Consider the following 12,950-nt stretch of genomic DNA (forward strand, 5'->3'; position numbering starts at 1 on the left):
GCATTTCTGCAGAGAAATCCAGTCCTATGCTTCACCAGATGGACCTGTTGAAGATCTTCGCACCACCTGGTTCAGTCAGATCACTATCCCAGCACACAAAAGAGCTGGAAGGTTTAGAATTAATCTTAGCCTCTGGCATTGCTCTGGGTAACCGTCCAGACCATCATTCTTTGCCTTCTAACTCATTACAAAAGGAGAAAGACCATATGCAAATCAGGCTTGGTCCCCTTCAAAAGGGGCAGTCCAGCCTGAACTGCTTGGTTACATCCCTTTTGCATGAGACCACAAGCATCCCCAGCCATGTTTTGGCATTGTTGGGTCTCATCAGTGAGGAGTAGCTTTGGTCTCTAGGCCAAGCAGGCACAGGACCCACATCTGGGCCTACCCGTCCCACTCAGGTTGACTAAGCAAAACAAAAGAGGTGATTGCTGGAAGGTTTAGAATTAATCTTAACCTCTGGCATTGCTCTGGGCAAACCCCCCCGACCACCATTCCTTATTTGCGATGCCATTACAAAAGGGGAAAGACCATATGCAAATCAGGCTTGGTCCCACCCCAAAAGGGACAGACCAGCCCGAACTGCTTGGTCACATCCTTTCTGCACGAGACCACAAGCATCCCCAGACAGGTTGCGGCCTTATTGGGCCTCATCAGTGAGGAGCAGCTTTGGTCTCTAGGCCCAGCAGACACGGGGTCCACATCTGGGCATTCCTGTCCCACTCGGGATAACTAAGCAAAACAATAGAGGTAATGGCTGGAAGCTTTATAATTGATCTTAATCACTATCCCAGCACACACCATCATGATGGTTCTTGGCAGAGTGTGACTCAGTGGGGATCAACACCCAAGACGTCTGATGGTGAAGGAACCACAGCCTGGGTAGGTCCCAAGAGGTTTACTGGTATAGCGGACCCTGGTGAGTGATGACGGATGGCAGGGACCTGAAGAGTCCCCAGGCACCAGTCAAAAAAGTGACCAATTGGTCCATCCGCTTAACACGATGCACTATCAAAGCACAGTTCCACTTGACCACTTCTGAAGCCCCAGTGAGTGTTGCCACCAGCCCATCTGGGAGAGAGCTGGATTGCACCGATCTTGGCAAGGGACAAGGATTTGTAAGGGAATGGCTTGCCCTGCATGCTGAAGCTTTCTCCACCAGCTTCAGGGACATCGGCAAGAACCAATAAGTGGAACACCTGATTCATTTAAGCGACAAGACGTCCTTCAGGGAGTGGTCATGACACCTGGCCCCAGGGGACATGGAGTATGTACACCGCTACATAGATGATATTCTGCAGGCAGGGATCATCCAGAAGCCCCTATGCTTCTCCCATCAATATCACCAAGAAGAAGATTGGGGATGTTCGGATGTGCATCCACTATCAACTAAACTAACCCCAGGTGGACGAGGCATTGGACTTCCTGATGGAGAGTATGTGGTTTTCCGTCCTGGACTTATGGAGTGGCTATTACCCAATCCTGATGCATCTGGCGGATAGCGAGAAGACAGCTTTCATATTTCCACTTGGATTCTATGAGTTTGACAGGACGTCTTGAGGGGTTTCCAGTGTGTCAGCAACATTTCAGTGCCTCATGGAGAAGACGGTTGGCGACATGAACCTCCTGGAGATGCTGGTTTACCTCAGTGACATCATTGTGTTCAGCAGGACACTGGAGGAACACAACAGGAGACTCATGAAGGTTCTGGATCACCTACAGGAGCAAGACCTAAATGTCAGTATAGATAATTGCCAGTTGTGCCAGATGAGCATCAAATACATCAGAGACATCGTTTCCACGGATGGCATCGCCTTGGATAGAGCAAAAGTGGCTGTCCTCCTCACCTAGCCAAGACCTCAGAACCTGCTGGAGTTAAAGAGTTTCCTGCATTCTGCATTTCCTGGATTCTGCAACTACTACCAGAGGTTCAACACTGGGTATGCCTAGATCTCTCAACAATAAATGGATCTAAGCAAGGGATACCTGCTTAACCTGAGAAGCCAGAGGACTACTGCCAGCTCTGCAAAACATTTATACCATCCACAGGAGCCCTTTGGTGAGAGGAGGACTGCCCAATGTCAGCAGGCCTGTGCGAAGCTTAAGTGGACCCTCACTACAGCACCAGTCCTGGTGTATGCAGATTCTCAGTTGCCATACATCTTGTGCATGGACGCAAGTCTGGAGGGATTGGGAGTTGTCGTTACCAGGAGACCAAAAGTGAGGAGAGTATGGCTGCTTTCTCCAACCAAGGCCTGCACAGAGAGGGAAGTAACTACCCAATCCACAAGTTGGAATTTCTAGCATTGAAGTGGGCTGTTACAGTGAAATTACAGGACTACATCTTGTAGCGGAGGCATGGCATCACAAGTATGGCACTGACACATTGGGTCCGATTTGTAATCCCTTTATTGAAATTGTTTGGGTTGGAGAAACTCCTACTTTGCCCTATAACTAAGATGGGAGTAGTCTTGAGTCCTAGTGGAGTCTGTCAAATAAAAATGGCCTATGCTAACAAAACCGAATGCCTGCCCTATCTCTTGTACAAAAAAGTGTAAAAAGGGGAAATGTATGCCCAGGGAAAAATCAGTGTTCAAACGAATAAATGTGGTTGAACCAGTTCTCCTCTCCACGTTAGGCCTCACGGAGTAAGACTGTCCCTGTAGGCAGGATGGCACACTCTGGCTCGATTTCCAACACAATAAACAGTTCTGAAAAGTGGATTGAGGCACGCCTGGCCTTCCATGTTAAAGTCTTTTATCTTGACTTCTGAAATAATGTTTCAAACAAAAAGTTCACAAAGGTCCCCCTCTGTCGGGCTCAGACCTCACACCATACAGTTCTCGTAGGTCCCCCAATGTCGGGCTCAGACTTCTCACCATACAGTTCTCATAGGTTCCCCTTGGTCGGGCTCAGACCTCTCATGGTAAAGTTCAACACAAACTTGCAAGGGGGCTCCCTTCCCCAAGCTTATTGCACTTTGGGTCTCCTTCTGTCAGGTACGGACTACTTTCTGATGTCAAAGACTTTTTTTATTTTTATTTTATTTAATATTACATTTTATTGGTTTTGTAACATACAAACTTTGGTCCTCACCGGGCCAAGACACAAAACAAACTAAAACAATAGTACCGTACAATGGAATACTCAAACAAGCAGATCATACAAAGACACATTAAAGTTGTTGTGCTAATGAGAAGGATCCCCTACTGCCCTGCACCTTCTACGTTCAGGAGTGTCATATCAAGTCTGGTTGCAGAGTTCACACCTCGTCTTCCCATCGGGGCCATATCTTGTCCGCCTTTTCGGGGCATCCTCTGGCTTTATACACTCTCCTTTCTATGGCAATGCAAATCTGTACATCAGTGATCCACTGGCCAATTTGCGGTGCCTCTGCAGCACCCCATAGTTGTGCTATATTCCTTTTAGCAATTGCAGTTGTTGTCCTGAAGCAGAGCTTTTCGTACCTTGACAAATCTATTTCACTGTCCGCTCCAAGGAGTAGCAATTTCGGGTCACTGGGGATTGTCTTGTGTAGCACTCTAGTAAGGATGTCACAGCATTGCCGCCAATAATCACGGATATTTGGGCATTCCCACAGCGTGTGAAAGAAAGTTCCTTCTTCTCTATGGCAGCGTAGGCAGTTGGGTTCTGCTATCTTACCCCAACGGTATAAGGCTACCCTCGGTAATAGATTCTATGTAGTATTTTTAGCTGGACCAATCGCAGTCTGGTCGATATGGTCACCTCCCAGGGGAACATTAATATCTGAACCCAGTCTTCCGGTAATATCTCCCCATCTTCGGCTTCCCATTTTGTCTTGAGCCGCACCAGCTCCGTTGTAGCGAAGGAGGTGATGACGTTGTACATTACTGTGGTGACTTTAGCCTGAATGCAGTCTGTTATTAGGTTGCGTTCTATTGGCGTGGTATCTGGCATGTCAGCTAGTGTAGGGAGATGCTGCTGGAGTGCGTGTCGGAGCTGTGTGTAGTTGTACCTTTCTGTCTCTGGGAGGTTAAAGGATATAGCCAGTTCTTCAAAGGATCTGATGGCGCCATTTGTTACAATGTCGCCCACCTTCTCTATACCACACCCCATCCATACTGGCCATCTCAGTAATTTGGCTACCTTGTAGAGGTTTCCATTATTCCATAATGGTTGGATTGGCGTGACCCTGTCTCCCCATCCCATGAAGGTATGTGATTCTGCCCAAATACGGGGCGTCTGTGCCGCTATGTTGCGGGGGGTCGCTCTGGGCATTGCCTTGTACAGTTCCAAGGGGGGCGATGCCCGTACATGTGGCAGTGTTGGATCTGCGTGCATTGCATCGTTTACTACCGACATCTGACTGGCCCAGTAGTATGTCTGTAGCCTAGGTAGGCCAATCCCACCCTCCCATATTGACCTTTGTAGTGTTCGTAGGACAATTCTCGGGCGTCGACCCCCCCATAAGAGCTTTCTGAGTATATTGTCTATGTTCCAGAATTCTTTCAGAGGTATGTGTAGGGGGGCGTTTTGGAGCACATACAGGTAGCGGGGGAGTGTCAGCATTTTGAACAGTGCGGCTCGGCCTGGCAGGGTCAAGGGCAGGGTCATCCAGTGCTGCACATCCCCTGTGAATCGCTCCGTAATCGGTTGTAAATTGTTCAGTGTGTAATCATCTAGATTCCTCGTGATCTTAATTCCTAGATATTGGAAGTGATCAGGGGCTATTCTGTATGGGCAAGGCTCAGGGACCCCACTACCTAGAGCATTTAGTGCAAATAGCGTGGATTTGGACCAGTTTACTTTCAGGCCGCTAAAAGCACCATATTTCTGGAGCAACTGTGTCACCACCAGGCACGTCGTCTTGGGATCCCTCAAATATAGCAATAGGTCGTCTGCATATAATGAGACTCTGTCTTCCCATTCTGAGCCCCCCGGGATGCCACTCCATGTGGGTGCCTCTCTCAGCAACTGGGCCAGTGGTTCCATGGCCAGCGCAAAGAGTAGAGCTGATAGTGGGCAGCCTTGTCGGGTCCCTTTTCCCAATGCAAAGGAGCGTGAAGTCCAGACGTTCACTCGATGTCAAAGACTTTTGAATGCGTGTTGCTTTCTTTACAGACCACTGCATGACCGCTTTGACTCAAAGTTTACAGTTCAACTTTCACTCTCCCCTTCTCTGGGAGTTAAACTTCTTTATTTCACATTTGCTGTTCATTCGCGTTATCGCTTCAAACAATTTACTTTTCACTGAGACTTTTGAGTGGGCTACTTCCTTTTCGCTGGACCACTCCATTACTTAGTATTGTTGATTTTGCAGCTGTCCATTCACAGGTCTGCCTTTCCTCGTATCTCATTCACACGCATGCAGCCTTTACTTGCAATACATTGTTGCTACTTCAAACTTTAACACACACCGGTCTTTCAGGTCGCTTGCCGACTCACCGGCTGGTTAGTACCACAGGCTTGGCCTCACATCCCCAAATCTGCTGTTCAACCAGGAGGGTCGATGGCATCCTTGAAACACAATGCAGTCTTCACTTGTGGGATCTGGCCTACTCAACGTGTCTTTTGTGGCCTGCCGGAGGCAACGACCGCCAGCAGGGGACTCTTGGGGTTTTCGACCCACTGCTCTTGTCTCTTGATCAGTCGCTCTTCTCCAGTAGGTTTGCCTTCTTCCCAGAAGCCTGGCTCGTACTCGTGTTCCACCTTGCTCAGAGTGTGTCTTTGGGTTCTGCCTTTTATCCGTGTGAGGAGAGCTAATTGGTATCAGTTGTATGCACTTAGAGTCAAGTGCCTGACCCGATTAACGGGACATGTCCAGTACGATGTGTGAAAGTTAATGTTGCTACTCTCAGTCACCCTCTTCCTTGGCCCAGTGTTTGTGTAAAAAAGCGGGGATTGGGACCTCAGAGCATACTAACACATAGGATGGGTTGAATAAACAAAATAGGGGGAAATACAGCATCTCACTATCAGTGGCCTCACCCCACTCCCCAACGACTCCTCACCCAGGTGGTCCTCCCCCACTGGTCCGCTCCCAGGGTCTGGATCCAAAAGTGATGGCCGTGCCCTGGCCACCTGAGAGAGAGATACCCGGGGACTAGTGGGTGAGACACCCTCTAGTTTCTCACATACCCTTCCCCTATGCGATGTAGCTGTATCCATCTGTTTCACAGGGAAACGGGAAAGGAAATTGACATTCCCCTGTTCTTTCCCTTTTCAGTGTTCCATAGTGAAACAGTAGGGTTGCAGGTCTAAGAACATTGCATGACTCGAGGGTTAGAGTCCTTTCATAGACTTATCCATACTAAAGGTGAGTGATCGGTGACAAGTGTGAACTTTCTCCCTAGAAGATAGTGTCGTAGGTGGACCATTGCCCATTTGATGGCAAGGGCCTCTAATTCCAACACAGAGTAGTTTTTCTCACGTGGGAAGAGTTTACGACTAGCGAATAAGGTGGGATGTTCTAACCCATCGCATATTTGCGATAAAACTTCTCCTAACCCTGTGTGAGAGGCATCGGTTTGTAACACAAATTCTTTTGAAAAGTCTACTACTTTTAGGATCGGGTTCTGACACAAGGTTTGTTTTAGGTTGTTGTAACATGCATCATCCTCATCAGTCCAATTAATCTTTTCTGGTTCACCATTCCTTAGTTTGTGTGTTAACCTGGCTGTTCTATCTGAGAAATTTGGGATAAATCTACAGTAATAACCAATCAATCCTAGGAATGCCCTGAGGTCTCTCTTGGTCTTGGGTGTGGGGGCATCTAGGATGGCTTTCACTTTTTTTTGCTGGGGCTGGACACTGCCACTCCCTACAAAGAAGCTTAAGTATTTCACAACCGATTGAGCCAGCTTACATTTGGATGGATGGCAGTTAAGCATGCCTCTCTGAGGGTTCTCATAATAGTAGAAAGATGAAAAAGATGGTCTTCCCAAGTTTTACTATAAATGACTGTTGTCAAAATAGGCCCCACAGAATTCAGAGTAGGGCTGTAATATCCTGTCCATAGGTCATTGGAAAGTGGCTGGGGCCCCATGCATGCCAAAAGGGAGGACTTTGAACTGGAATAGTCCCAGGGGTGTTGAGAAAGCGGTCTTTTCCTTACCAGGTTCATATACTGAGACCTGCCAATAACACTGCTTGATTCCTACGCCTGTGCCACACTCTCCTGACACTGTGTTGTGGCTTGTTTGGCCACTATGAATTTGTCACACTTTCTTGCATTCTCCTGGCTCGTGACAATGACTGTTCCCTCATGACGTACAGTTCTTTGAACTCTATTGGCTGTTGCCAATGCTTGTGTTCTCATATAATGCACAGTTCCTTGTTATCTTTTTCCCTTGTTCCCGCCCTTTGTTTGCCTTGTGGTGCCTTGATACACCATTTGTTGTATAGGCGCCTTTCAAAAATACAATAAATAAATAAAAATAAAATTCCCAAACTTTCTTTCACTCTGCTCAATGCTCAAAATTGCTTTACATTTGCATCCGCTCTGTTCGGTATTCAAAAGTACTTGTAACTGCTTTCACTTCATTAGATATTCAAAAAGTACTTGTAATTGCTTTTACTTTGCTTTAAATCGATGTTCCTTGCTTTGCTTTTCATATGCGCCACCAGCCCGGTGTTTCCCTTTCTTAGTTCACTCACTGGTTTGATGTTACGGCTCCTTTGCAAGGTCCTTGCCTGCCAAAGCTTTTCTCCTTCCCGTGCAATACCTGGCTCTCTTTCCCAGCACTTCCCGTGTCTTTGCTCACCCGGCGATGCTCCATCTGCAGCTTGGGATCTTTACGACCGCTTCACTCGGTGGTGCCGGCCTCCCTCATGCGGTCTGCTACTAGCCTTAAGCGTCCTTCAGCTTCGCTTCCCACTGCATTCATACAGCATTCCTGAATGGGTCTCGAGTGCTCCGCTTGCCTCACCACCGAGCCAGAGAGGTCTGTCTGCACCCAGCAATCCGTAACCCTGCTTCCATAGCTGTCTCCATTTCCAAAAGGATGTTGGCTTTTAAAGTTCCCGCCACCATAATGAGTCCAGAAAAGACTAGGCCGCTCACCATTAGAATGGTAGTCCTGCCTTACTGGTGCTGTCCTCCTCCTCGTCCCAGTACACAGCTGAGGCTGATATGTGTCTATATTAACAAAATGACAGTGGGCCTCATTACGAGTTTGGAGGTAGCCATGGTGCTATTAGCGCCATGGCTACCTCCAAACCCGTGTCCGGGTAGTCGGAATGGGGATTTACCGGGTTGTTCCAACCTTGGAGGACCCGGTAAGTCCCCATTCTGAAAACCATTCCCCATTCCCATTTGAGCCTTAGTGGGACCCGCTAAGGGACCTCGGAATGCGGCGGTAGTGGGTTAATGGCACAGGCATCCTTACCGGTGCCATTAACCCCCTACCGCCGTACTCGTAATGAGGCCCAATGTGTCTTCCTTGTTGATCTGTTCCTCGTCCCAGTATCAAAATGGTGAAATAGTAAACTGAGGGGAAGATAGAGACTCCAAAAGATCAATTGCAGGTTACATCCATTTAAACAGTTTTGTGGCCACTCAACCATTGGTGTTTGGCACAGTTGACTTTCATGGCAATTTTTCCAGGCACAGTTTCGCAATGTGGATTCAGTCCAAATTCTAGACAGCTCAGAAATGCTGGCTGGATCTTCTCTTCTCATGTGTTGACTCTAAATCCTGGCAGATGTAGGTGATGAAGTGCTCTTGTAAAAAACCAAAGGGTGTCTCACCTACTAGTCCCCGGGGATCTCTCTCTCAGGTGGCCAGGGCACGGTCATAGCCTTTGGATCCAGACCCTACGGGTGGACCAGTGCAGGAGGTTCACTTGGTTGAGGTGTCTTCGAGGAGTAGGGGTAAGGGAATTGATGGGGAGTTGCTGTATTCCCCCACTTTCCTGTACCCATGACCCATCCTATTTTATAGGATTCTCCAATGTCCCAACTCCCGCCTTTTCTACACAAACACTGGGCTGAGGAAGAGGTGACTGAGAACAAACAGGATAACCCTTACATATCCCCTTGAACTCCTACAGCTCCCAAAACCACCAGAGTACCATAAAGCGGAGCTAGCGAAGTGGGAGCAAAATCAGAGTGAAGGATTATGGGACTTGAAGTCCAAAGACATTTTGGTGAGAAAAGCTGTGCAAGGTGGAACACAAGAAGTAGCAGAACTTTCGGGGCGAATACAAACCTTCTGGAGCTGGGCGACAGACAGTGGGAAGAGAGCCAAGGGTAGAGAAATCCAGGAGTTCCCCGCAGGAGGCCGTTGCCTCCAAAAGGCTATGAAATACATGTGGAGAAGGCCAAATCCTAGACAAGAAGACTGCATTGTGTTTCAAGGAAGCCAGCAACCCTCCCAGGTGAACGGCAGAGGCCAGGCCTGTGGTATTAACCTTGACTCGTGAATTTAAAACTGTAAAGACAATAAAGAAATGCACACAGCCGGTGTGTTGGCGAGCGACATGAAAGACCATTGTGTGTCAAGGAAAGACTGTAGTTGCAACAGTATATCGCACAATTAAGGCTGCATGTGTGTGGATGATACGCGAAGAAAGGCAGACCTGCTGTAAACTTTTAAAGTACTGATATTGGTGACACTAGCAAATACAGAGTAGCGGAGTGGTCCAGCGAAAGAAAGTAGCCCACTCGAAAGTCCCAGCGAAAGGTGAAATGGTTTTCTTATGAAGTGAAAGTGAATGAACTCTAAAATGCGTGATGATGAAGATTAACCCAGAGAAAAGGCGGAGCGAAAGGGGAATGTTGAACTTTTGTGCTTATGATACCGAACTACCCAGACAAAGAGATACTGGGCCAAATAACACTAGAGTGTGAGCTGAAAGGAAAGTCGAAGTGGTCCTGTGGCGGTCTACAGTAAAAGCCTTGCCCATTCGATAGTCTTCGACATCAGGAAAAGGTTAGAGCCCGACTGAGGGAGACTAGAAGTATGATAAGTTAGGGGAAGTGATCCCCTAAAGGATGTGAATTGAGCTTGGAGAAGGGAACCCCTGCAAGTGCTGAAGGATGTGAATTAAGCTTGGGAATGGGAACCCCTGCAAGTGCTGTGTTTGAAAGGTCTGAGCCCGACTGAGGGAGACCTATGTGAATTCTTTGCATTGAAGGGTCCAAGCCCGATCGAGGAAGACCTGCATGAACATTTTGTTGAACTGTGTTTTGAAAGCTGGAATGAGAGACTTAAATGTGGAAGGCCAGGCGGGCCTCGATCCACATTTTGAACTGCCTTTGTTTTGAGAACCTGAGCCAAAGTGTGTCATCCTGTCTACAGGGACTACCATACTCCGTGCTGTCTAAAGTGTGGAGGAGAGCTGACTCAGCCACATTGATTCTTTTATATTCTGACACAGTTTTTCCTTTGCATACATATTCCATTTATACACTTTTATTGTACAAGAGATAGGGCAGGCATTAGGTTTTGTTAGTATATGCCATCTTTGCTTTGGCAGAGAATGACTAGAACTGTTTTAATTATTATTTGATGGTAGATACTACGCCCATCATAGATATAGGGAAAAGTAGGAGTGTTTCCAAACACTGAAAGTTGAATAAAGGTTTTAGAAATTGTACTTCTTGTGTAAGCGTCATACTTGTGCCTTCCTTAAACTCTGTGTAGGACTGAGCAAATGCTGAATCATAAGTCTTTCTTCATTGGCAATGATCATGCGATATGGCCTATGGTACTGCTGGTACAAACTCTGAGCACAGGACTAGAAAGTGGGGAGAGCTACTAAAGGCGTCTAATCCAAAACCGTGAGGATTTTTGGTCTCATTGTTCTTAAAAGATCAATCGAGAACCCAAACATCCATGATCATAATTTTGGGGATGATGGATGGCTGGAACATTAGGAGGTGCTTCATGCTCAAATCAAATGGCTTCAGCCCACTGCATTTTCTCTGCATTTAGCATTCTAGAATGCCCCATCAGGAAAGATCTGTTTTTCTCAGTAGAGGAGATAGATAGAGCATTAGGAGCAGAGAGACAGGAAAAGTCCCCAAGTCCTCACTTTATGCCTATTAAATTGTTAAAACATGAACCAAGGATACAGGTTTCATTCTTACATTAACTATTTAATTGTATACACCTATTTACCCACATTGTTCTAGGGGCTCTGCTATCAATTAAATCCATACACATTGTGATATGGGGGATTCATTTAAGTACAGGCTGACATAATTACTGGACACCCTGGAAAAAATGTACAGTGTGGTTTTACTAGCAAAGCTGGTAAATTTGTGCATGGATCACAATATACTCCTACATTTACAAGCAAATGCTATATATGGTCACCCATTGACCTGAAAACTACCTTTAATACTGTACCAAGATTCTGTCCATGAAACGTATGAGAGCCTCTAACAGGCCCCCACACCATGGAAGAGGTGAAAGCCCTGGATACCTTGTACTCTAGACCATCTATGTTTAATATAAATCCTCACCATTATTAATTCTGCAACAGCGCGGTAGGCAGATGTGCTTACACTGAGGGTTGGGGAGAATGTGATCATTGTTATTCACTGACAATGCTGTGCTAATTTCCAAAATGCCTTGGGGCTTAAAGCAACAAGTAGACTTAGTTGACCAAATGTATGTATGCAAAAGTTTTACTGTGAACATAACAAGTATGTTTTGCCATCTCCATTAGATTTCCAAACACCATTTAATTTTAATGGTTGAAAAGGGTTTAACAAGTTGTAATTTTAGACTACCTAGGCCTTTAAATTAACAGCCAATGGCGGATGGCACACGTAGGTGTCCGAAAGCAAAACTACTAAAGAGAGGAGGTGAATTAAGAGGATTTGCTCTGTTTACACATTTGCACGGTAGAGTGCAGATGTGCAAGGCAAAAGGCATCAGCCCATGTGTTCCACAACCGTTCTACCTGCACATTTGCACTCTGCTGTGTAAATGACCAAAATGTGGCGGCAGGGAGCCCACCACATATATGTCTACATGTAATGGTTTCACCACCAAATTTCACTCTGGAGCAACATGAGCTTCTTTGTGTGTTAAGTGGAGTGATGTGCTATTTAAACGATTTGATGTTTCAAGGTTTTTCACGTGCAGTAAAGTAATCAAAGCCTTTTCTCCTCGCTTCCTGTTCCATTCCCGACCCTCTTCCTTGAGGTTTGGCTCCCCCGTTCATCCCACCCCTTGCCTCAAGCGCCCTAGAAGTGGGTTCCATCCCACTTCACCTCCAACAGTCCCCCACACTTACCTTGATCTCCCGGTGACCCTCTGATTCCTCCTCCTCCTCTGCACCTCATGCATGGCATCTGTGACCCCACCACCCAAAATGCCCCCTCCCTGCCCACTTTTCCCACGCCATACACACCCTCCCTCAACTCCTCCGTTGCACAATACTTTGTTTCGACACAAGTGCGGCATGACAAAGACCTGACGTTGCACTTTCAACCTAGTAAAGACATGTCATTGTTTAAACCATACAGAAGGGCATGAAAAACCTATACAGCATCAATGGTATACCCTACTGACACAGGTTATCCTTTGCTGCTTGGTACATATTTAATGCATTACTGTCTTTTTGTTGTTTTGACTTTTCTGATTTTGCACAATATTGAAATAAAATATATCAAATGTTAAAAAGGCAACAGAAACAAAAAGAAGAAAGAGACCGCAGTAATATGTTTGAACTCAAGTCAACCCTGATTTTCACTGCACCAACAGACAACACAAACTGGTGAACAATAAAGACGCAACATAAAGAGATTACCAGGTATCCATTTGATTCTGAATGCAGACCTAGCCAGAAGTCCTCCTTGCCTTCCTCCAGAAATGAAAGAAATTGCCATGAGTTCACACTCAAGTAGGGAGACAGCGTTATGGAAAGCTGTAAATGGTGAATGAGTGAATGCAGACCTGCAATCTCCCTTGGGCTTTTCCTTTTTTTCCTGGCACGTGTGTGGTCCTAGGATAAATG

General features: G+C 46.5%; 1 protein-coding gene across 1 annotated transcript in view; it reads right to left on the reverse strand.

Moving 5' to 3' along the window:
* LOC138503979 (SITS-binding protein-like) overlaps nt 1–12,950 on the reverse strand; it is a 945,315-nt gene that overhangs the window by 264,560 nt on the left and 667,805 nt on the right. The window contains exon 5 of the mRNA XM_069624126.1: nt 12,744–12,938. Within this exon, the coding sequence (XP_069480227.1) occupies nt 12,744–12,938 (195 nt within the window). The remainder of the gene's footprint in view (nt 1–12,743; nt 12,939–12,950) is intronic.

Source organism: Ambystoma mexicanum, chromosome 11 (assembly GCF_040938575.1).
Source record: "Ambystoma mexicanum isolate Mex_15411 chromosome 11, UKY_AmexF1_1, whole genome shotgun sequence".
Taxonomy (NCBI): domain Eukaryota; kingdom Metazoa; phylum Chordata; class Amphibia; order Caudata; family Ambystomatidae; genus Ambystoma; species Ambystoma mexicanum.